At 33.2% G+C, this 24094-nt stretch overlaps 1 protein-coding gene across 11 annotated transcripts in view; it reads right to left on the bottom strand.

The window, feature by feature from the left end:
- MAP3K4 (mitogen-activated protein kinase kinase kinase 4) overlaps nucleotides 1–24094 on the bottom strand; it is a 126237-nt gene that overhangs the window by 27330 nt on the left and 74813 nt on the right. For 7 of the 11 annotated variants that reach the window (XM_051998058.1, XM_051998062.1, XM_051998065.1 and 4 more), the window contains exons 5-15: nucleotides 19900–20046; nucleotides 17165–17322; nucleotides 16385–16501; nucleotides 15436–15535; nucleotides 15236–15319; nucleotides 10645–10911; nucleotides 8268–8417; nucleotides 4774–4935; nucleotides 2052–2185; nucleotides 1631–1709; nucleotides 679–757 (exon numbers count right to left, since the gene is read on the bottom strand). In XM_051998058.1, coding sequence (XP_051854018.1) covers nucleotides 679–757; nucleotides 1631–1709; nucleotides 2052–2185; nucleotides 4774–4935; nucleotides 8268–8417; nucleotides 10645–10911; nucleotides 15236–15319; nucleotides 15436–15535; nucleotides 16385–16501; nucleotides 17165–17322; nucleotides 19900–20046 — 1477 coding nt within the window. The remainder of the gene's footprint in view (nucleotides 1–678; nucleotides 758–1630; nucleotides 1710–2051; nucleotides 2186–4773; nucleotides 4936–8267; nucleotides 8418–10644; nucleotides 10912–15235; nucleotides 15320–15435; nucleotides 15536–16384; nucleotides 16502–17164; nucleotides 17323–19899; nucleotides 20047–24094) is intronic. The other 4 variants (XM_051998060.1, XM_051998061.1, XM_051998064.1 and 1 more) reach the window with 1 other exon arrangement.

Below are 24094 nucleotides of genomic sequence, written 5' to 3'. Positions count from 1 at the left end.
ACCACATTTAAAATAATTTTATATAAACTATTTCCAGAGATAGTGCTTCTAGTCTTAATTTATATTCCTCCACTGATAGATGACGTACTCTCATACCTCATCACCTGTAACTGCTGGAAAGTGTTTCCTTCTTTTCAACTGGTTCTAGTTCTAATTTCATGATATAAACAAAATATGTATCTTCCTTCTCCCACAGGAGAGTCCTTCAGATATTTTAAAATAGGAATATAGTAATTCCACATAAACCCATGAAAATGGAGCATCTAAAATAGAAAACCATAGTCCACATGAGGGCCAGATTAATCTTAAGAACCAAGCACAGTAAAACTACTACTACCATTATTCTGATTATCATGCTGGTATTAATAAATGACCACATGATACAGTCTTAAATTAGCTTGTTTAACAACTATGTCATACTTTAGACTTAATGATAAACTTGTAGTGCAGTAGATTTTTACTTTTACGTTTGTTCATACTAACCACTGCTACAACTATCTTTGCAATTAATTCATGTGTACTGAAATTTTTCCTACATATTTTAATGACCAATTTACTTTTATATGTTAAAAATGAAATTGAATATGTTCTGTGAAGGACAGGACAGAGAAATAAATTATCTGATTCACTCGAGTTAGACTGTCTTCCAAAGACCTGCCGGTAACTACTATGTCTTACCAAGGTACAGACCTGTAACAGGACTGTGAGGTTTTCCTATCACATGACCAATGCATTCATTCATCAAAGCTTGTAAACTCTAAAAATCAAAGCAAAGGAGAAGAGAGAAAATGTTATTTTCAATATAAGTGTTATAAAATAATCTGGCATTGTTAGTGGTGTTCAAAAAACAATCTTATCTAGCTTAGTAAAACAATTTCTGTCTCCCATTTCTCCACATTTCATATAGTAATATATTTTTGCTAACTGAGAAATATTCTTTAGTTCAATGAAAATCAAGACCTATAAAAATATGGTTTTTACAGATGAATGCAATGCAGTTTAAATACTACAATTTAACTACTCTGATGTATATTACACAAGAGCAGAATGATAACATATTTACAAAAAGTCTTTTTTATTACCCTTAGTAATTATCTGCTTGCATACTTAGGTATATTTTACTGTTAGGCACATACAAATGCCTCTTTATATGATATAATTCTAAGTTTGAATAAAGTGTATGTCTATATTTCTATTCTTATTGTTTTTGCTTTAATTTGAAAGTAACAATAACAATATGTAATATTTAGCAAGAAATTAAACATTGATATCAAATTTATCCAATTAAATTTTTTCTTCTTCATTATAAGTAAATACCAAGTGTCTTTATAGTTGGAATATTATAGGACAAAGTGGTAACTTGGTATTTTATAAAAGATATATACATATGTGTGTGTGTGTGCGTGTGTGTGTGTGTGTGTGTGCGTGTATGCTATACCCTATCTAATCAGCAGTTATAATAATGGCATAAAATGAGAGAAGACAAATATTGAATATGTATAAAATACCAAGTAATTACATTTAATTATGTAGGAAAACAATAAGACATTACAGACTCAAAGCCAAAAAAACTGAAATATATTTAAAGAACACTTAATTTCTACACATTTTAAAATTATTAATTCCATACCAAAAAGTCATCTTCAGGAAGTGCTGAAATAAAGCCTGGTTCAATTGCTTGCAGAAAATCAAAACCTTGAGTTGCCCACCTGTGAAAAGAATTCAATAATTACAAGTAAACAACTAGGAAAAACAAAGAGTTCTAATTTATTTATGGAAATATTAATTTCACAAAAATGAACTTGTCAAATTCTGAAATTTTCAAGGGAAAATGTAAAAATCTTTATTCATAATCCAATTTGAAATGAAGAAAATTACTTTTAAAAATCATTTTAATATGAAATCTTGAAGCAACTATCTTATCTATAATAATCAGGATCAAGAGGCTCTTTTATGTCCACAAACTCTATTAACAATTTTTATTTAATATTTAAGAAATGGGCAATAAACTTATTTGATTTATAAACAAAAGAAATCCACTTGAGTATTACCTGGGTCTGGTACCACGACCACTCTCACATTTAGTTAGCACATAATTCATCCACTTTCTGGCAAAGCTAATATATTTATCTCCAATCTTCTGTCTAAATGTTCCAGACATCAGACGAACAACTTCTTTGTGATACTGAAAGTTAAATTGCATTAAAAAGCATTAGGATTTCAACAACTATAATAAAACTATAACATTTTTATATTTTTTATTAAAAAGTGCCTGCTTATAATCTGACCCTTTTAGACTATTATCAATTACCTTCAAGATAATTTTTTTCCAATGCAAGAATGGCAAAAGACACTATACAGTTTCTGAAATATTAGGAAAAAACAGCAGTAATTATACACATACACATGAAATCCTAAGTGTACACACGCTTGATATATACATTATACTGCTTTTTTTTAAACAATGTTTACAAAGCACATTCCTCACAAAAACTAGAGAGTTCATATTACAAAATAAACGTTCTCCTTTTACAGATATGGAAACAAGGTTCAGAGAAATTAGGTTATTTGTGAAAGATCACATGGATAATAAATAGCAGAACCAATACTTATCTGTCAGATTATCTGACATCAAGTCCACTTTTCTTTCCTCACACAACAATGGTTTAAAATGCTAACTTTATTTGTAAAAAAGAATAATCCTGTTTCCCAAATCCATGAAATCTCATTTTAATAACTGTATACGTGAAAATGAATGAATTACACAATTTCTTTATTGAGCACAGAGAAGTTAAACTGGCCATCCAACTATTGTCAGAACCAAGATTTGAAACCAATTCTTTTCTGGCTCCAAGTCCAGCATATTCCATTGATTTCACATTATTTCCAGATTTAGAGGTTCTGGGATCAAAAACCATGGTATGCCACTTATTGGCTATGTGAACTTAGACATCAACAAAGCTCCCTGGCTATCAGTTTCCTCATCTATAAAATGAGAGGATGATAATAAATAGAATTTGGTGCTTTGAAGTTATCTCATTTGATATTAAGGTTATATCTAAATCTATATACCTACGTAATTCAATAATTTATACATTTTAACACATAAGACAATCTTGAGAATGCTATAGTTTGGAGGAAAACTAACAAATTATAAATTGCCTTCTCATGAAATAAGCAGAAATAATAAACAAAAAAAGAATTTTTTAAATTAAGAAATAAGGAGAATTTCTGAGAAAGGGTATCCATAATGGGATTAGGTAGAATTATGAAGACTAGGAATGGGAACTAACCTTCTTATTTCATTAATTCTGGAAACTTCCTCTACCTATGCAGATTGGCATCTTATCTGCAAACTGTAGTCTTAGAGAACTACTTACAGCTCTAAGCAGTCATGTGATTTGCCTTGGATCACAGGGCTTCAACTCTTGTTTTCTTAGCTCTAAGACTAGTTCACTATCCACTATATCAGGGGTCCTTAAACTACAGCCCGCAGGCCAGATGAGGCAGCTGAGGACATTTATCCCCCTCACCCAGGGCTATGAAGTTTTTTTATTTAAAGGCCCACAAAACAAAGTTTTTGTTTTTACTATAGTCCGGCCCTCCAACAGTTTGAGGGACAGTGAACTGGCTCCCTATTTAAAAAGTTTGAGGATCCCTGCACTATACCATGAAAGTGTTCTATTATGAATAATAATCTCAAAAGTTGCATTGATAGATTATCTGTATCATTTAAAAGTAAAAAATTATTCAACGAATGTATTTTTACTACATAAACATCTGACAGTTTTATAACCTAAAAAATGTAACTGCATGAATTTTAGTTATATGAATGTTATACAAAATGTTCAAATTAATTCAATATAATTAAAAGAATATTCTGCACATCTAATAGCTTTTTCAGTGGACCACTTTCATAAAAAATTCAGATATTTCCTCAAGATAAAAAATATTTTTGGTAAAGAAATCTTATACCATTATGGAATATTATTGTTTGGTAAGAAATGACCAGAAAGATGATTTCAGAAAGGCCTGGAAAGACTTACATGAGCTGATGCTGAGTGAAATGAGCAAGATCAGAAGATCATTATATACTTCAACAACAATACTATATAATGATCAATTCTGATGGACGTGGCCATCTCCAGCAATGAGGTGAACCAAATCAGTTCCAACAGAGCAATAATGAACTGAACCAGCCACACCAGCAAAAGAACTCTGGGAGATGACTATGAACCATTACATAGAATTCCCAATCCCTCTATTTTTGTCCGCCTGCATTTTTAATTTCCTTCACAGGCCAATCGTACAATATTTCAAAGTCCGATTCTTTTTGTACAGCAAAATAACTGTTTGGACATGTATACTTATATTGTATTTAATTTATACTTTAACATATTTAACATGTATTGTCAACTTGCCATCTGTGGGAGGGGATGAGGGGAAGGAGGGGAAAAACTGGAAGAAAAGGTTTGGCAATTGTCAATGCTGTAAAATTACCCATGCATATAAACTTGTAAATAAAAGCTAAAAAAAGAAAAGAAAAGAAAAAAGAAATCTTATTTTCCAGTTCTTTCCCAACTTCTGCCTCTTTATGAAAAAAAATTAAAAAATGTCAAAGACAAAGTTTTCAGTTATTTACTCAAAACCAAGTGGAAACTAAAAACCAAGCTTTAGGCTAAGAATTAAATTTAGAATGTTTCAGCTACAATTAATTATGGGCTTTCTCCCCAGGTGCAAGCCCTAGCATGAGTCTTATTTTTCTGCATTTACCTCAAAACCAAAATTGTAACCTTGAATCATGGCTTCACGATAGTACTGCTGCAAGGTGGCAGACTCTGACTCATCAACTTCAGCATCAAATTCTGATGTGAATATGTGGTCTACTTGGTCAATGGCATCACTTATTTTGTTGCACAGCTGCAATGCATCATCCTAAAAAACAAAAACAAAAACAAATGAATGATTTTAAGTTGAGATGATCCACATAACTTCCTGTAACATTTTTAATAAGCATTATTAGAAAGAAAATAATGTTTCTAACAATTTTACCCAGTTGCCACCTTTCTTGTTTAAAATAACATATGAATGATTATCTCCATAAAAATAAAGGAAATTTTACAGAAAGGTTTATCTCTTCACTTTAGAAAACCTGTATTCATAGAAGACCAATAAGATCTATTCTAGATGAAAATGCTTAATTAAATTTGCCAAAATGACCTCATTTTCATTATTCTTTGTTTTTAAATGAACCATATTGTACAGATCTGTGGTAATTTGTAGGAACTTAGATTTTATTCCTTAGGCAGAGGAGGGTCAATGAACAGTCTTAAAAAAAACAAACAAAACTATACTTTCAGGCCCAGTATGCTGAAAAAGAGATTTTAAGAAAGAATAGTTAAATAGAAAGGCTGCTGGAAAAGAAGAGGTCCTTATTATGACTAATAGAAAATAAAAAATATGTTGTTCTACATTGGAAAAGTCTTTAAAGTAGGAGGTGCTATAACAAACATGAACATAGAATGGAAAGTTGAAGTTAATGGAAGATAAATACAATTGGTGGATGAAAGAGAAAGGTTTGGGAGAGGCACTTGATAAAGACAGTAAAGGTATATTCTAAAATAAATCTGGAACATTCATAGCAATGCCTCTTACTTAATGCCCTTTCTCAAGAAAGGACACATTTGTTTACAAATGATATTTGTTTAATCTCTATCTCTATCTCTCTATTAAAAAGTCAACATCCACTACCCTGTGGTAGGTTATCTGCGACAGGAGCAAATGGCAAGTAGTGTGGAAGGAGCAAAATATAAATGAGCTTCCATCCTATAATTTTCAACTATCTTATCTTAAAATGCTGTGGTGAGTATGTATACAGCTTTAACAGCTGGCAATTATGGCTTCTTTGCTTTACTATTAACTTTTAAAATAGAAAATTCATGTGGGGCAGCTAGATAGTGCAGTGGATAGACTATCAGCCCTGAAATCAGGAGGACCTGAGTTCCAATCTGATCTCAAACACTTAATACTTCCTACCTCTGTGACCCTGGGCAAGTCACTTAACCCCAGTTGCCTCAGCGCCAAAAAAAAAAAAAAAAAAAAAAAAAAAAAGTTTTAGAATCCAAAATGGTGAGTTTATCCTTTTGTATATGCTTATCCCACTGAAAAACATTCCCTGTAAATTACAAAGGAGAAAGGACCCACATGTGCAAAAAATGTTTGTAGCAGCTCTTTTTTGTGGGAACAAAGAATTGGAAAATGAATAGATGCCCATAATTTGGAAATGGCTGAACAAATTGAGATATATGAAGATAATGGAATATCATTATTCTATAAGAAATGATGAACTAGCTGATTTTAGAAAGGCTTGGAAAGATTTATATGAACTGATCCTGAGTCAAACAAGCAGAACCAGGAATACATTGTACACAATAACAGCAAGAATGTGCGATGATCAACTGTGAAAGGCTTGGTTCTTCTCAGTGGTTCAGTGATCCAAGGCAATCCCAATAGACTTTGGACAAAAAATGCCATCTGCATCTACATCCACAGATGAGCATCCCTCCTCCAGCTCTCCTGAGGGCCTAGGCAAGTAACAGTGAGCAGTTAGTGGGACATAAGCCAGACAAAAGACACCCTCAGACAGACACTTGAGAAACAAGGAAACCCTGATCTGGTTGTAACAAATGATAAATTAAGCACAGGTCTGAAAAGCAGAAGCAGGATAACCCACGCTGCAAAGAGAGCTAAATAAAGTTTTCTGCCCACAGAAGGCTGCCTCCCTGGAGGTATGGAACACCCAATGGAACCTTCTTTTTGCTCTTCAACAAACTTCACACGTATTAATGACAATAAGTGACATTTATTTTTCACCTTAACACATGCGGAGCTTGTACCAATCGTTCTCTGATTGGAGTCTCCCAATATTTCTGAGGGGTAGTTACTAGGAAGTCGTTTCATCTCCATTTTGCCCTGCCGATAGTCACAAAACTGAACTGAGCACATCTCGACTTTGAGATTAGTACTTAGGTACACAACTAGCTCTTATGCTTCAAACCAGGGGATGCCCACATTGTGTGAGTGTGAATAAAACACAAGAAGTTGTTAAAGCTATGAATAAATAACCATCAAGGCAATGATTTTGTAGTCCCTTCAGTCAACATTAGTGGACTAGTGATGATTTGGGATTGGGAGACTTGGATTCCCCTCCTGGTTCAAGTCCTGCTCTGTTTGTACTACTCACAGTGCTGCTATCATCCTCTCTGACCAATCTGCCTTGCATCCCAGCATCCTTTAATTCAACATTAATTCCTCACCCAGGACATCCACTTCCTGACTCTGAACACCTTCTCTGGCTGAACATCCTTTTCCTGCTCACCTTCACCTCGGTTTCCTTCAAGACTCAGCTAAAGGGCCGCCTTCTACAAGATGACTTTGCTATTCCTGTTGAATCTTAGAGCGAGCACACTGAGACAAGTCCCTATCTATCCTGTTTCTTGTGTGTTGTCGCCTCCATTACATTGTGCATTCCTTGAATGCTTTTTGTGTTTGTTTTTCCTTTTCTTTGTATCCCCAGTGCTTAGCACAGTGTCTGTATTGTGTGATACTGGATAATCAACTTAACCTTTTTGGGTGTCAGGCTCCATGCCTGTAAAATGAGCAAGTGCTAAATCATTCCTAAGGTTTCTTACTACTAAAATTATATCATTTTATGTTAGCTAAATAATTTTTAAGGTTTCTTACACTACTAAAATTGTATCATTTTGTGTTAATGCAAGCTCCTTAAGAGTAGAAATTTTGTTTCATCTTTTATATTTGTATCCTATATGTATACACATTTGGTAAACATTTAGTGAGAGAGATACAGAATAAAAATCAAGACTGTTGATTGACAGATGGCCATATCTAGGTGGTTCTGAGCATCATGTTTGACAATCCTTTTCCTGACATACTATTTGCTGTACACATTCCCCATTTGTTCTCTCAGTCTCCACTTTCTACCTCTTGCTCTGGAATACTATTACTTCTCAAAAAAACCATTCCCTAACAACTGTTCCTTTATTTCCATAGTCTCTCCTGGTAAGAGTGCACACTCCTTGAAAACAAGGATTCTCTTAAATTTCCCAGGGCTTAAAGTTAATACTTGATCATTTTTTTTATATTCACATATTCATTCACTCAATTCCACTACCAGCCTATGACCCATACCAACTTTTCCACAACATTTCAAGAATTAAAGATGCCATATAAGAGAAAGGTGGAAATACCTTTAGCTGCTGCAAAGCTTTGGCGATAATTGGCTGACTCGAAGTCTGTTCTTGGTGCAAAGTTACAAGCCCTTCAATGGACTGCTGGAAAGCTTTTCTCTGGATCACAAGGTGAGCAGATTGCATGACTACCAAGAGTAGATTTTCAACCTAGGAATATAAAGCCAAATCTAGTACATGAAAAAAAAAAAATGACAAGTTTCCCACTTCCAGAATTTGTGTGAGTCAGAAGGAAAAAATAGCATGTGTACATCTAAATAAATTAGCCAACTAAATTATGATAGTGCCTCACAGTTTTACAAAGTAGCTTTCTCACAACACTGCACAGCCAGTAATATATGAATGGATCTCACGGATTTTGAATTTCTTTCCAAGGAAAAAGACTGCAACCTATGCCTGCCCAACCTGTGACACTTGTCCATATGCTTCATATATCTGATACAAGGGTCCATCCAATCTGCTGGAAGTCTTTTTTATTTTCTCCTGCTATCATGAGCACATAGTGCTCCTGTTATTTCTCACTCTCACAATCCATCTTATATTCCTGTAATAAAATTTTTTGACAATCTTTCATTCATATTCTTCTTCAGAGTTCCTTATTGGTTATGTGTGAAACCTACCATATGAATCTTATTTTATAGACAATAAAACTGATATTTAAGCTAAGTGAACTGACCAAAAAAATAGTCAATAAATAGCAGTGGTGGGATTCTAACACTGTCCCTGGATATCAAGCCAAGTGTTTTTTCCACTACATCATGGAGCTTCTTCAATAATTACTAACGATCCTTTTTTCCTAGATATCAGTCCATCCTACATATATTTTATCTAGGCATAATTAACAAAATCATTTCCTTTCTTATTATTATACCCACAATGCAATTGATAATCATGAACACAACAAAAGGTCCCATTGCAAGGGGCATTTCCAAGGAAAAGTCAGAGATAAACTGCTGAATATAGATAAATGACCTGGTAGATGTTTTCTACAGCCCTCCAAGTCACTCTCCTTCCTGCTTTACTATCTGGTACATGGCTCAAAATTTTTCTCTCCTCCCAACTCCTGTTCTCTTACTAGGGGATTTCATCATACAAAGTGACACCCCATCAAACATGTTGACCACTCAGTACATCAACCAACTTGTTTCTCTTGGCCTACTCCTCCATCTTGCCTCAGTCACATACAAAAATGGCCATACCTTTGAATGGCAGCTTCAACTATTAGTTCTTTCCCTTTTATCAATAAACATACTCGTCTTTCCTGTCCTTAAAAAACAAAAGCTCCAATTCCCTCAAAAACAAAACAAACAGCAACAACCTCTCCCCCCACCCCCTTTGACTTTTTAATTGTGTCTTTTCTTTAATTATCAAATTTCTAAAAGAGAGTTTAAACTCGCCACCTCCACTTCCTCACCATCTAATTATTTTCCTCAATATTCTTCTATGGTTAACTATCTATTTAAATCTCTAATCTTCTAATGACCAAATCCACTGCCCTCTTCTCAGTTTTTGATTTCTTTTGACCCCTCTTGTTATGTTTGGCAGAGTTGCATATATCCCTTCTTCCACCCTGGCTTTTATTTTCTGATTCTTCTCAGTTACCTTCTGTATTTATTCTTCCTTCTTCTATTCCTAAGTCAGATCATCCTCCTAACACTGTTCTCAATTCTCTTCTTTTCTCTCAGTACTCACCTTCTGGCAATTAAAACTCATGCCTTATTATCTTTCTTTGTAGATTGCTTCTAGATCTTTTTTCTTTCTTTTCAACCTTTACACGGCATACTACTTAGTGAGTTCTGTCTCCAAATGCCTACTGGATCTTTTTGTCTTTATGTTAAAACAAATCTTCAAATAAAAGAAGTCTGAAATGGAATTCCTGACTTTATCCCCAAACCAGCCTTTCTTCCTAATTTCCCATTTCTTTTGATGATATAGCTAAACTTTCCAGTTACTGAGACTTGAAACCCAGATGTCATCTTTGATTCTTTCTCCTTTCCCACATTCAATAGGATGGGATTCCATGTCAATAACATCTCTTGATCCCATCCCTTCTTTTTAATTTCTACTATCATCTTAGTTCAAGTTTTTATTATCTCCTTAAATTACAGCAACAATCTTATTATTCTCCCTCCTTCTACCATTGATTTTTCACGCTCCTGCCAAAGTATTTATTCCACTGTATTTGTCTGACCACATAACTCCCTTTCAGAAGCTATCAGTGATTTCCCTCTATTAAAATGAAATATGAACCAACTAGCCTAAATCAAACCCCACCTTCCAAATTTGAATCTCCACATTACTCCCCATCACATATACAACTTTGCACAACAAAAATCAGGATGTATTTTCAGAAATTACACAATGAATATTGTCATACCTGCATACTTCTAAGTGTGTCAACTGTTTCCACCTGAGGCACTATTTTTACAGGCGTCCCTTCCCATGTACTCCAGTGGTCATCTAACTCATGATCTCGATCACCATGCTTGGTCATCAGTAAATAAGCTTCAATTATTACATCATCTGAATCTTTCGAACAGTCCTTTCCTGCAGCTGCATTCAGTAGTTGCAAAATAACACATTTCTCCCCAGCGAGAGTATGTGGAACAAATAATTGCAAATTTTCCAATCCAGGAATTTGCACCTGGAAAGCAAATAAATTTGACTTTTTAATAAAGAAACATAATGTATATAACACCCAGTTTTCAGAAGCATATATTGCAAATGAAAATAGATTAGTTTTTTTTTTTTTTAAATGTCCCCAAAAATGTCTTCCCTTAGAGACATCATCCCTTAGGAGAATAAATTTTAATACCTTCTTACTGACTTGTTTTCAATATAGTTCATATTCCAAGGACGGTAATATAAATTATTTTTCTTTAGAACTTTAAAAATTTTGTCACAATAAAGCACAAATTGTGTGTGTAATAACTGCTTACTACCTTACTATCAATGACAAAAATCACATTACTCCAATGTCATTCAAAGACAACATTAAAATTAACATTATAAAATCAAAGTATACTATGGTTAATTTAAATTACATTAATAATTTCTATGAATATAGAATGCCCAAAAAGGTAGTCAAAATAACTTAAAATTAGTAACCCTGTAACATTTTAAAAAATTTTGTGATAACATCAAGGTTTACTTTCTGCAACAGCCACAAAACTCTTTTTTTTTTTTTGTATTTATATCAAGATATTGTTTTAATGAACTGTGTAATAGAGCTAGTCAGAATAAAAATGACCACCCCCCAAGTACAGAACACAATGACTCTACTCAGGGTTGATCTAGAGCCAGTCTCCTTGTTAAGTTTACAGTGTGAGCATAACTTACATCTTAAAAATTGGCAAATGCTACAAGTCAGGGCTTGATTTCTTGTTTCTTATTTTTGATTGTCTAGACTCAAGAATATAATGCACAAAATGTTAATACTTTACATTATGTCCAGCCTAAATTTTTAAAAAAGAGTCAGTTAATTATTTGTCAGCACACACAAGACTCTACTACTGTATTTAAGATTACTATTAATAACATAAGGTACTGAGCAAACTATTAAGTACAAATCAAATACCACAGAAATTTTATCAACTCATGTAAATTATGTGTATATATGTACTCACAAGCACAAAAACATTTTTGCCAATCAGACATAACTTTAAATTAATGAATTTTGGAATTGTAATGTCATTTATATATCATATCTGAATAGGTTTCTTTTGGATAAAGACATTGGGTTACATGTAATAAATGCATGCATATACATATATATATATATATATATATATACACACACACACACACATACATACATACACACACATTGGGTTACATGTAATAAATGCATGCATATACATATACATACATATATATATACATACACACACACATTGGGTTACATGTAATAAATGCATGCATATACATATATATATATATATACACACACATACACACATATATATATATATACACACATACACACACACACACATATATATATATATATATATATATATATATATATAGTGTATACAAATATACATCCACATGCTTTTGATTTGCTTTAATTCCCTAATAGTAATACTGTATCTTCCTACCTCTTCTTCTCTATGAACAACCTCTGGTTTTCAAGTTGATTGTGTTTATTATTAGACTGGTTCTTTAAGCAATTATATGACTTTATAGTTCTTCTGTTTTAAGGACAATAAAACCTCAGCTTTCTGGAAAGAACCATTTTAGAAATTTGGTGCTTACACAATGACTCTGGATTTAGAAATCCTCAGAACAATGTCTCCAGAATCTCTCTGGTGGGGAACGTGCTTCTGAACACCTAGCCAAAAAAAATACATATCCCAAAAGGAGGCATAACACTGAGTACTGTAACTGCTCTGCTATGTCAGGTCTGCTCCAACGTGGGGAAGGAAAGGAAACGCCCTCACTGAATGGAGTTGGTCTATAAAAAGGCCGGCCTTTTCCTCCTAAAGACTAAGACGTGTAGTATAGGGAGTGAGGAATGAAAGGCAACATAAGAGACAAGAATAAAGAAAAGGCATCACAAAACAGAGGATTATCAGCAGCAAGAGCAAAGAATAGACAAGCTGATGCCAGCCAAAGATAATGACAGAATCCATAACAGCTCTGGAAAACTTGGCTAACCAGAACTACTCATAGGCCCAAGAGTTCTGAACAGCCAAGGTTTTACTACATAAATTTAATTTTCTATGCAGCCCATAATGTCTTATAATTCTACCTATAAATATAAGACATACAATATTTAATTCCATTCTTATCTGCAAGAAATAATGTGCTAGTTGGTCTGTTCTTTCGAGCTAAGCACAAATGCATGCTCAGCTTGGTAATAATTGAGTATCATATACACAGATGAACGATTTTCTTTTTAAAACACAAGCTAACACCAACTTTTATTTCCTAAATCTCCAATGATGTACTTTTATCAGAGATTGATGAACAAAGCCAAGTGAATTCACAGATGACTCCCAAACTTTATTTTAACCAATAACCTCTCATGAATATATACTGTTCATCCAGAAAATAGTGTTGTATGTATTACGTAACAAGGCACTCAATGACTATGCAACAGAGTATCTGAACAATGTGAGATTCTCTTCTATAGACTGTTGTAGAGTAGAATAATCAAAAGATAAAAGCTCTGAGCAAACTAAGAAAAATGCCATACAATCATTTTATAGGCTAATCAAAAACTGAATGTACTTAACTATAATTTTTACAGTTATCATAAGGACAAAAGTACAAAAAAGGGAAAATAAAATTATAATGTTAGAAACTACCTTATTATTATGAACACAACTATTCCATTTTAATTATGATTACATAACTCAATGAATATATATATATATATATAGTCCTCAAACTAAAGTATGCAAATAAATTTTGCACAACAGACTAAAAAATTAATAACATCTAGCATTTATAGAGGCTTTAAGGTTTGCAAAGCATTCTATATGAATTATCTCATTTTATCCTCACAATAACCCTAGGAGTTAGGAACTATTATTATACCCATTTTATAGATAAGCATTTGTGAAGTCTAATCAAGGGAAGCATTTATATAATAAAATGTCTTTAGTGTCTAATTAGCACTAATTAGCTTTATGCATAATAGCAATAACTGTTCAATGATTTTTTTAAAAGTTAGTTTAAAACAGTATTAATAAAAATGAAAAGGGGTAATATTGATGGCAAAAAGCTTTAAGAAGATAGACTAATGTATTTTTTTTAAAGACCTGTACAGAATGGAACGAGCCCAGATCGCCTAACATTTAGCTACACTGTTTCTTGTGTTCTCTCACCACATAAGTGAGGAGTAGCTTCCTTCAACTGGCTATATACTAGGAATGAGCATCCAGGAAAGAAAAAGCATGTCTGGCTCAACATGGCAGTTGGATACAGAGACCTCTCAAGATTCTCAGCTTCAGGTTTCTTTTTAATCAAGACTAAGATCCTCTCAGCTACATGCTGCCTTCAAGCTTAGTCTGTTCTTTGGATTCCTCTTCCTGGTCAAGGGTCTTGGTCCTTTGTTTAGACACATTGCCATAATATATGTAGATTATTCATTTTTTTCTGAAGACTAAACTATTAACCTACCAATAATTAACTTAATGCCCAATAATTACCACACAGCTTGGAGTCTGAAGATCTCAGATATTTGAATTCTCTATCTCTTCCATTTTACCATGTAAATGAACAGGGTGAGGAAAAGGCCCTATTATAGACAATCCCAGGAAGCAAATTCTTTGTCCCTTTAATTTTTCAAGCAGCATTTCTGGCTCCTATCTGGGTAGTTTTAGCCAGTCTCCAAAAGTCATTCAGTCTAATTTTTTAACTCTACAGAATAAAGGCCCTCTAAGAGCTTAAATGAACTGTCCACAATTACAAAAGTGGTAAAAGGCAGAAGTATAATCTAAACACAGGTCTTCCAACCCTAATTTCAGCACATACATTTCTTCTAGGAGGTTGTTTGATTTTGTTTTGGCATGTCTATATTTCTTTGCTAAAACTTCTCTTGCTCTTGAAATGAGAATATATTTTAACATATTTAAATACATACAAGATTTTATATATATAGTATCACATATATAATATTAACTTGTGGTTTTCTAAGTTAATAGGTATCCACAGGGATCTCTTCCTATTTGAGTTTGATGTTTGGTGGCATCAAATATATTTGATGCCACCAAACATCAAACTCAAATAGGAAGAGATCCCTGTGGATACCTATTAACTTAGAAAACCACAAGTTAATATTATATATGTGATACTATGTTTGTATTTTTTTTTGTTAAACATTTCCAATTACATTTTAATTTGGTTTGAAGCACTTAGGAGTTTTGCAGATTACATGTGGCTATAGTCCAAATTTGACACTTGTCAGAATGCCAAATGACATGTCTACATTTCAATGATATTATTTTAAATAATTTTACCTTAACATATTGTTTTGATTTCAACATATCCAGAAGGTCTTGTACTGGTGCTGATACTGTGAATTCTGCTGCTATTTCCAGATCCTAGGATTATAGTTTAAAATAAAAAAATATATATTTTTACTGAGTTGAATGGTTCTTTAAAGATTTACAAAAATATAAGCAATAGAAACCAAGCTTAATCACCATCATCAGCTCACCTTTCTTAGCATTTTAGCAAAGCCAAGTGCTTTGGAAGCCCTTTCCCTAGCTTCATGAAAGAGCTCCTTCAGGGCTCTGCTGGTCTCTATGACAGATCTCCTGTAAAGTTGATTGAAATCCTATGAATTAATGTATGCCTCAGGGACTTAAAAAAAGAAACACATATAAACAAATGCTACTTCTATCAAAATAAATTTAGACTGATCATAAAAAGCAGTAATGATCAGATACATTATAAAACTTGCTTTTTTTTTAATGTATTTTCTCACACATTAGTGAAAAACATTACTTTCTAAACAGTTTTAAGATCAGATCGCTGAAAGTTTTAGGAACATGGGACTTTTATTTAACCCTAATCAATCTATAAAGATTGAGACTCAAAAGACCAAAAACTTTTTCCAAAACTTACATGGAAACAACTTTTTCTCTTTCCTGAGAAAAATGTATAAACAGAATTAATTCTATCTACCTTTAACTTTTCAATTAATATTTTCTAAGTGTATCTTTAAACTAAAAGATATTGATTTTTCAATTAATATCCCAGGTCACCTATAAATAAAATGTCTCTCAAAACCATAAATAAGAAAACATGAGAAAGGCAAAACTCAATAATTTTTTAAAAAATGTACAATACTTCCTTGAGGGTCCTAGGACCAGAAAATCTAGAGCTGGAAGGGAAATCTAGGGTCATCTAGGCTGAAACTAAGATCTAGGGAAAGTAGGTTGCACAGATAGTATATGAGGTGCTGGTAACTTTTAGTTTCTAAATAAATGGAAAATTTAGGAAAACTATAAAATGCTAGAAAAAATAAAGTTTATTAATCATTGTAATTTATCCCATGTTATTATCCTAATTGAATTAATGTGTGCTTCACGTATTTTATGTTCATGAATGAGCTAAAATGCAAAAGAGTGAATTAAGTTGAAAAAAGGAGATAGCAGTTTGACCTGATTTCATCTGAAGCAGTGCTATCATCAGCACTAGTCCAGAATTCAGCACAGCTTTCCTGCAGGCCACAATCTAAAAATCCTCCAGTAGATTTCAGCAGCATTCCTGCAATGTCACTAAAAGAACATAATAGAAAAAAGAGAAATAAAACTAAGGAGTAAAATTACCCTTATTTATTTGCCAATCCCTATGAATATATTAACTTCTACGCAAAAACTGATCTCAATATTGAGTTAAGTTTAAGAATAAAAGTTACTAATAATGATGCTCAATTTTGCCTTTTGCTTGGGTAGATAACAAGTGTTTCCCAGCTAGAAAAGAAATAAAATTCCTCTTCTGATTCTCTCCCAGTCCTCTCTCTTTATGTGGAACTTTCATGGGGCAACAGTGCAAAGAGAAGCACTCATTTCTAAGCAGAAGCCTTAATAAGTTATTTCCTAAGATACTGGAAACTGAGAATAGACATCTCAGGTTCTATATAAGAAAACCTAGGAATGTACTAACTTAAGATTCTACTTCCCCTATATAAAGCAGGAGAAAGGCAGGTAACCAAGATGCTATTTCACACTGGCCAACGAAATCCCCTTCTGTATAAACTTGTATAGGCCAATTTCTCTGGTTTCTATGAGCCTTCAGTGTAGGGAACTGACTTCATTATTTATAACTTCAATAACTAAAACCTGAAACTTTATAAAATACAAATACTTCCAGACAAACTGACAGTATAAGATTAAGAAAGTTATTAAGATGATTAGATGCAAAAGAATAGTAAATCCTACCAAAACAATTTTCCAGCCTGTGCTTCTCCTCCTCTTATGTAATGAGTTATTTCTTTGGTGAAATTCCATTCTTCTTCTAATAGATTTTTTAAACTATGAGATGCTTGAGGTAACTGCTGTAACATTTTGATCCAACTTCTCATGTAATCAAAATACACCTTTAAATGTAAACATAAGAGAAAGAAAAAGAGAAAAGCATAAGCTTTCAAGTGAATAAATTTAGGAAATTCAAATTAAAAGTAGGTTAACAACACTGACTGCAGCAAGAAAAAGTTAATAATGAGGGAAAACACCAAAAAAAATGATGACAACAAAAAATCAAGTCTAAAGTCACTAAGCACTATTAAAAAAATATTTGTACACCTCAATATGCTCTGACAGTATCATTGTACTATTTATTTGGCACAATGCAAAAAGTGACAATTATAATGATTACAAAGAATCCTCTAAAACATTTAAATTATGTTTTGCATCCTATGTAAGAAGGCAGAGATGTGCATAGTTCATTTAAATTGGCCTTGTATGAAATAAGGCCAAAAGAATTTATGAAAAATCTTTATATCATATCTGATGGAAGTCTAAAATGTATTACATACTTCCCTGCCTTCTTTTAAATAGAATACATTTTTTAACTACATTTGATGGAAAATTTTAATTGTCAAAACCAAAAGGTTAAACCTTTAATCACTGATCAAATTCACTTGTGTGTTAATCCTCTAATGAATCAAACAATAAACTATGAATAAACAAGAAACTTAAATCAACTAAATTCAAGAAACATTTATTAAATATCTACTATATGCCAGGTTCTTTGCTAGGTACTGGAGATGCAAACACAAAAATGAAAATGAAGGCATAATTTATAACAACTGCTTACTATCAACCTCCTGCTACACCCACATGGCCATACTAAAAATTTTATTTATAAAGTAATTTTCAATTTGTATACTATCTCAGTATTTTAAAAAATTTTTGTATGTTTTTGTGTTTCCATTTTCTCAAATAAATGTGTATTACATTAAATCCTGCCAAAATTCAAATTAATTACTAAAATCAAACAATTTTCAAGAAATCTGAGAATTGGGGGTAAAAAATATACACAGCAATAGTAGCTGTCTTTGTCATAGTATGTAAACCAACATTATATAGAAAAAAAATCAACTGAAAAATATCAATAATTATCATATATACACACACACATGTATGTAAATATATATATTCCCTATTAGAATCCAAGTTTTGTGAAATTGTTTTTGTCTTTCTTAGTACCCCAAGCACTTTGCACAGTGCCTACTGATTTTCATTTAATGACTATGAATGATTTCCATTTCATTTAGAAAATTCATGTTAGTGTAGTCTTTGTTTTCATTGTTCTCTTGGCTATGCTTATCTTATATCCCTTTATACATGTCTTCTTACAGTTCTGTGAATTCTCATATTCACTGCAACTCACTGTCCAATAATATTGAATTTATGTTTACATAGCATACTTTTTTTCAGTCAACCCCAACTGACAAAGTTTAAACTAAACTGCCCATGGTCATAGAGCCAGGATTTTAACCTGTTTTTTTAATCTATGTTCAATTGCCTCTCTTCTAAATCCTTTCCTTGTCACATAAATTCTTTGATTTTTAGTTATATTATTCTCTGCTGAACAAAAGCTAAAAGAAAACTATATTCCTCACATTTTTATGAAATAAAAAAATTCTTTAAACAAAGATCTAGGTGGTATGATAGATACAGAACTAGACCTGGAAACAAATCTAGTCTCAGACATTTACAAGGTCTGGGACCCCAGCCAAATTACTTTAACTTCTGCCTCAGTTTTCTTTACTTGTAAAATGGGAAAATTAATAGCATCTGTTTCTTAGGGTTGTTATGAGCTCAAATGAAATAAAACTAATAATGTGACATATGATAGCTAGCTATTATTAAAACTTTTAGCAAAAAAAGTGTGATGAATAAGAATGTTTTTTTAAATGCTAGTTTAATCTTAGCTCTGATGAAAGAAACTTATTAAATAATGTGTTCATTTTTATAACAACTTTTTAAAGTCAAAGTTTTTCATAAACCTGGAATTAACTATTCTTTAACATTGTATCTAATAGATCCATTTCCACAACACCTTGAATTTTAAAGAGTACACAGGATTTAAATTTTAAAAAGAAAGCACTGTGGCCCATTAGATATGGCTCACTCCCTGTAGATGGGGTGGGATATGAATTGAGGAATGAAGGTTAAGATACAGCTAGGTAAGTAAATGGAAGGAGAGTATTTCTGAGCAAGACAAAAGTAGCATGTGCCTTAGGCTATTCTGCCCCCAATGGAATTATAGGTTATTTAAACTGATATAAGATTTCCTGTCACATAAAAATGGGCCTGGGGAGGGGGAGAAGGAAGAAGAATGTATACCACAACAACTGTACCTAAAAGCCTCCTTTACACTTACCTAACAAATAGCCATCTAGCTTTTACTTGAAAACCCATAAAGTAAAGGAGTCCACTCTCTCCTGGTAAATAACTCTGTTAAGAAAGTTTTCTTTATATAAAACTTAAATTGGCTTCCTTGCAACCTCTACCCATCATTCTACCTATTCCTACTCTCTGAAGGCAAACAACACAAGTTTGATACCTCCTCTAAAGGACAAGAAAACCAAATTAACTGTTACAGATTTATCATACAGAATAAACCAAACCAAAGCACGATAACTGTTTTTCTCATTGCTGGTCCTTACCATCAACATTTTGTGCAGGTCCTCTTCAAAAGAGTCTATATTGCAGTCAATCTTTTCCAAATCATCTAATACTTCATGAAGCATAAATTGGTAATATTGCTTCATTAACAGGCCACCCTTCAGAACCTCTTTACACTCTCTTACCAGCTATAAGAAAACAAACACATTAGAGTTATATAATTTATCATTTAATCTGTTCTTATTGAATTCTTTAACAATTTAATTAATTCAACAAACATTTAACACGACTATGTGCCAGGTACTGTAACATATATCAGAAATACAAAACAAGTCTTTGTTCTGAAAATGCTTAAGTTCTTCTGGGGTAAAACAATATATACCTAGAAAAGTACAAAATACTTTTTGTTCAATACAAAAACTTCTGGGGCAGGGGAAGTTGGCAAAAAAGGGAGCTCACAAAAGACTTCATGCTGGAGGTGCCACTTAGCAGAGCCTTAAATAGAGGAAAGGATTTTAAGAGTGGGGAAAGGGGAAAAGGATTATTACTGGAATGAGTACAATATGTGTAAGGAAAGACAGAGGTGACAGATCATATATAACCTATTTTATTAATGTTTAGCCCCACAAATAACTAAAGAACCTTGGTCAGAGAGCTTATACAAATTTAAATTACACATTAAGTTATGATTATGTATAAAATATCTTAGCATGATGAAACATAACACTTTCTTAATTTATGAAAGTTTGTTGCTGTTTTCTAATTTCAAATGCCCCAGTTTAATTCCATTCTTCAGTAAATCACCCTTACTACTGCCACCACTCACTACTGAAGAAGACAGTCATGAAACTATGCTAGATCTGGTCGAGTACAAATCGACACTATTTAATCTCTACTGGGCTCTTATTGTTTCAAGTTCTTTTAGCTCACTTTCGGAGGATCTACAGAACATTACCCACAACTCTTCCAGTTGATTTCCACAATCATAAATCCCCCAGGAATACCCAATACACTGAATCTAAGAAGAAAAACTACTTTCTACTTTGCTAAGCTATCAGCAGGGGGTTAATTGTTAAATGTATAGGGAGTGGGTTAGAAAGAAAGGAGACAAGGGGAAATTCAATAAAACACACAAAACACTTCAAAATGACTATCTGTATAGCTAGAAGTCAAGGAGCACAAACCACTCAAGGTCTTTTAAATTTAGTAACCTCTCTGATCCTGCTCTTCTTCTTTTCATGCCTTGATTTCTATCTTCATGCTAGCATTTGGATAGTCAGTAAAGTACCCTCCCAACTCTCTCATATAAGACTATGGTTTAGCCCTTGAATTTTTAACTTCCTTCCTTTACAACATATTTTATGGCCTATCACTTCCATTCATTCATTTAACAAGTATTTTAAAAGTCTGTAGTAAGTCTATGAAAGATAGTATGCTAGATTCTAGGGACACAGACATACATAGACATACAAATGGTCCCTGTGTATAAATGAGCTAACATTCTACCAGAGGAACACAAGAAAATAAAATTTGAGAAGAGCAAAATATATATATATATATGAGAATCAAGAACAGTCACAAAGGAAGTGACTAAATGAAGAACCTTGTGATTCCAAGCTATAAGTCAGGCAGGTGTGATACACAAAATCACACAATTTTAGCAATGGAAGAGAATCTCAATAGTTCAAAGCTAGCATAGTTGACACTTCAAAAAGAATATAGTTATCTAGTCTTTGACTTAAAGCTTTTGATGAGTACGATTCCCATGCCTTTAGGAACGTTGACTGCTAGCAAGTCTACCCTTACATTATTAAGCTTACCTCTGCCTCCTGACCTACATGATACTGCTCACTCTACCCTCCCAGGGCCAAAGAAAACAAGTAAATCCTTCCATAAGGCAGCTCTTCAAATGCTAGAAATCAGCTTACAGATGCCAGTTGCCTGCAAGGATTCTCTTTTCCAGGATAATCAACTCCAGTGTCTTTAAACAATCCTTAAAAGGAATGAAAGCAAGGCCTTTCATTTGTATAAGGACCTATTCTAGCCTGGGCAATTTCCTGCAGGCAAATCTCTTCCAATGCATCATAATATATGAAATAATCATCAGAAGTACTCCAGTGAACAAATTAAAAATTAATGTGACCTTGTGACCAAAAATGTTTTAGAGCCTAGAGATTCATTTAGAGGCAGGTGGCAAACTCAGATCTGTGTGTAAGCTCTCAACCATCAAAATCATGAAAATTAGGCTCCAATTAGCTTTGGGCTGAGCCAAATTCTTGAACCACTCTCCTTCTGCCTTTATTTGCCCCCTCAAACAATAAAAATAATTTTAAAAATCCAAAAAACAGCTCTGAAAGTAGAAGTGACACATAATACTTTGAACTTCACCACTATTTACCACTTTGGAGTCCTCAAAAATGAGGTAAAATATCTACTACATATCATAAGTGGGAGGTCTTTATGTATAAGGAAACTGCTATCTCATCACCCCAATCTAGACCCAGAATTAGAGTACCAGCATCCTTCTTATTTCCAGCTGGCTTTAATATTCGTTAATAAATCTAGTTTGGACACAACTCCTAAGTGTGGACTTTCTCCTCTTTCCTCTCTTCAGATGAGAAGCTCCCACCTTATCTTGTCTTTGCTTCTACTTTCTATAATTTTTTTTTTTTTTTTTACATCTAAGTTGGTTGGGGCATTCACAATAGGTACAAAAAATAGTCCCGATTCAAACTGCTGCAATGAGTGGCTCCAATTTACCATCCTGGCTACCTATCTCTATAACTTTTGGGGGCATCATGGACAGTCTGATGAAAACATAATTTTTAAATGACTAAGACAAGGGGCATAAATTTACAAAGGAAAACAATTATTGAAATCTATCCATCTACGTGTGTGTGTGTGTGTGTGTGTGTGTGTGTGTGTGTGTGTGTGTTTCAAATTCCAGGTTATGAATCCCTATCTTAGAGGGTCTTCAGCCTATTAGAAGAATCCAGAACTAAACATAATACTATAGATGTATTCTGACTCCAGGTGCAGTAGAGTACAAAAGGACTATCACCACGTTATCCTTGGGAGCTGTTTATCTTAACATAGTCTAGTATTACACTAGATCTTTTGGCTACCATATCATACCACTGACTTATGTTGAGTTTGCAGGCATAAAAAGTCTCAGATCTTTTTCAGAAAAAATATAGTCATGCTATTCCTGCTCTGTTATACTTGTGAAATTAATGATTTTGAATCCGTGTTAGACTTGTCTTTATCTCTATTAACAGATTTCAACCAATTCTGTCCAGATCCAGTCGTCCCTTGTGTTAGCTATTCCTCCCAGCTTTGTGTCACCTATATATTTGATAAAAAATAATATCTAAGTTATTGATCAGTGCTTAGCACAGAATGGCTGGCACATAGCAGGCACTTAATAAATATTTATTGATTGACTGACCACAATGTTAAAACAGTATCCCACAAAGCAAAGATAACTCAAATGCCTCATGATCTCCTTTGTGGAAATCAAACCATTAAAGAATTTTCTTTGGTCTGGCTGATAAAACAATTCACAATCTACCTTCCAAACTATAGTTCAGCCCACTTTCTCCTTTTCCATGAGAATAGCATGAGAGATTGTATTGAATACTTTCCTGAAATGGAAGCAAACCATTATCTAAAGCATTTCCCTGGTTTACTAGTAAAGCAACTGCCAAAGTATTTCTTGATAAAGCAATGATGGCTCTCTGTAATTATCATTTCCTTTCTAGGTATTCATTAACCAGCTTTTAAATTCCACAACTCTGCCAAGAATCAAAGTCAAGTATACTATCTATAGCTTGAAGATCCCATTATCTTCTCTTTACTGAAAATTTATTTTCATTTCAATAGTTAATTTAACAAATATTATCTCATTTGGTTCTCATAACAACCCTAGGAAGTGGGAGCTATTATTATCCTCATTTTACAGGTAAGGAAACTAAGGCTGAGAGAACTTAAGTGACTTGATTAGGGTCAAACTGCTATTAAGTATATGAGGCAGGGTTTAAAACTAAATCTTCCTGATTCCAGATCTACTACTCTACCCAATGTTTCACCCAAATGCCTCTAAAACACTCCCAGCCATCTTGTTTATATCAGCAAATCCATGAACAAATGTGTTTTTTAATGAATCTGGTTAGATACTTTATTGCTAGGTCATTCTCATATCTTAAAACTGTCAGAGAAATCTGAATTTTGTTCTCT

Source organism: Antechinus flavipes, chromosome 4 (genome assembly GCF_016432865.1).
Source record: "Antechinus flavipes isolate AdamAnt ecotype Samford, QLD, Australia chromosome 4, AdamAnt_v2, whole genome shotgun sequence".
Taxonomy (NCBI): domain Eukaryota; kingdom Metazoa; phylum Chordata; class Mammalia; order Dasyuromorphia; family Dasyuridae; genus Antechinus; species Antechinus flavipes.
The sequence above is the reverse complement of the archived record's forward strand: the minus strand, read 5'-3'. Positions and strand labels throughout refer to the sequence as shown.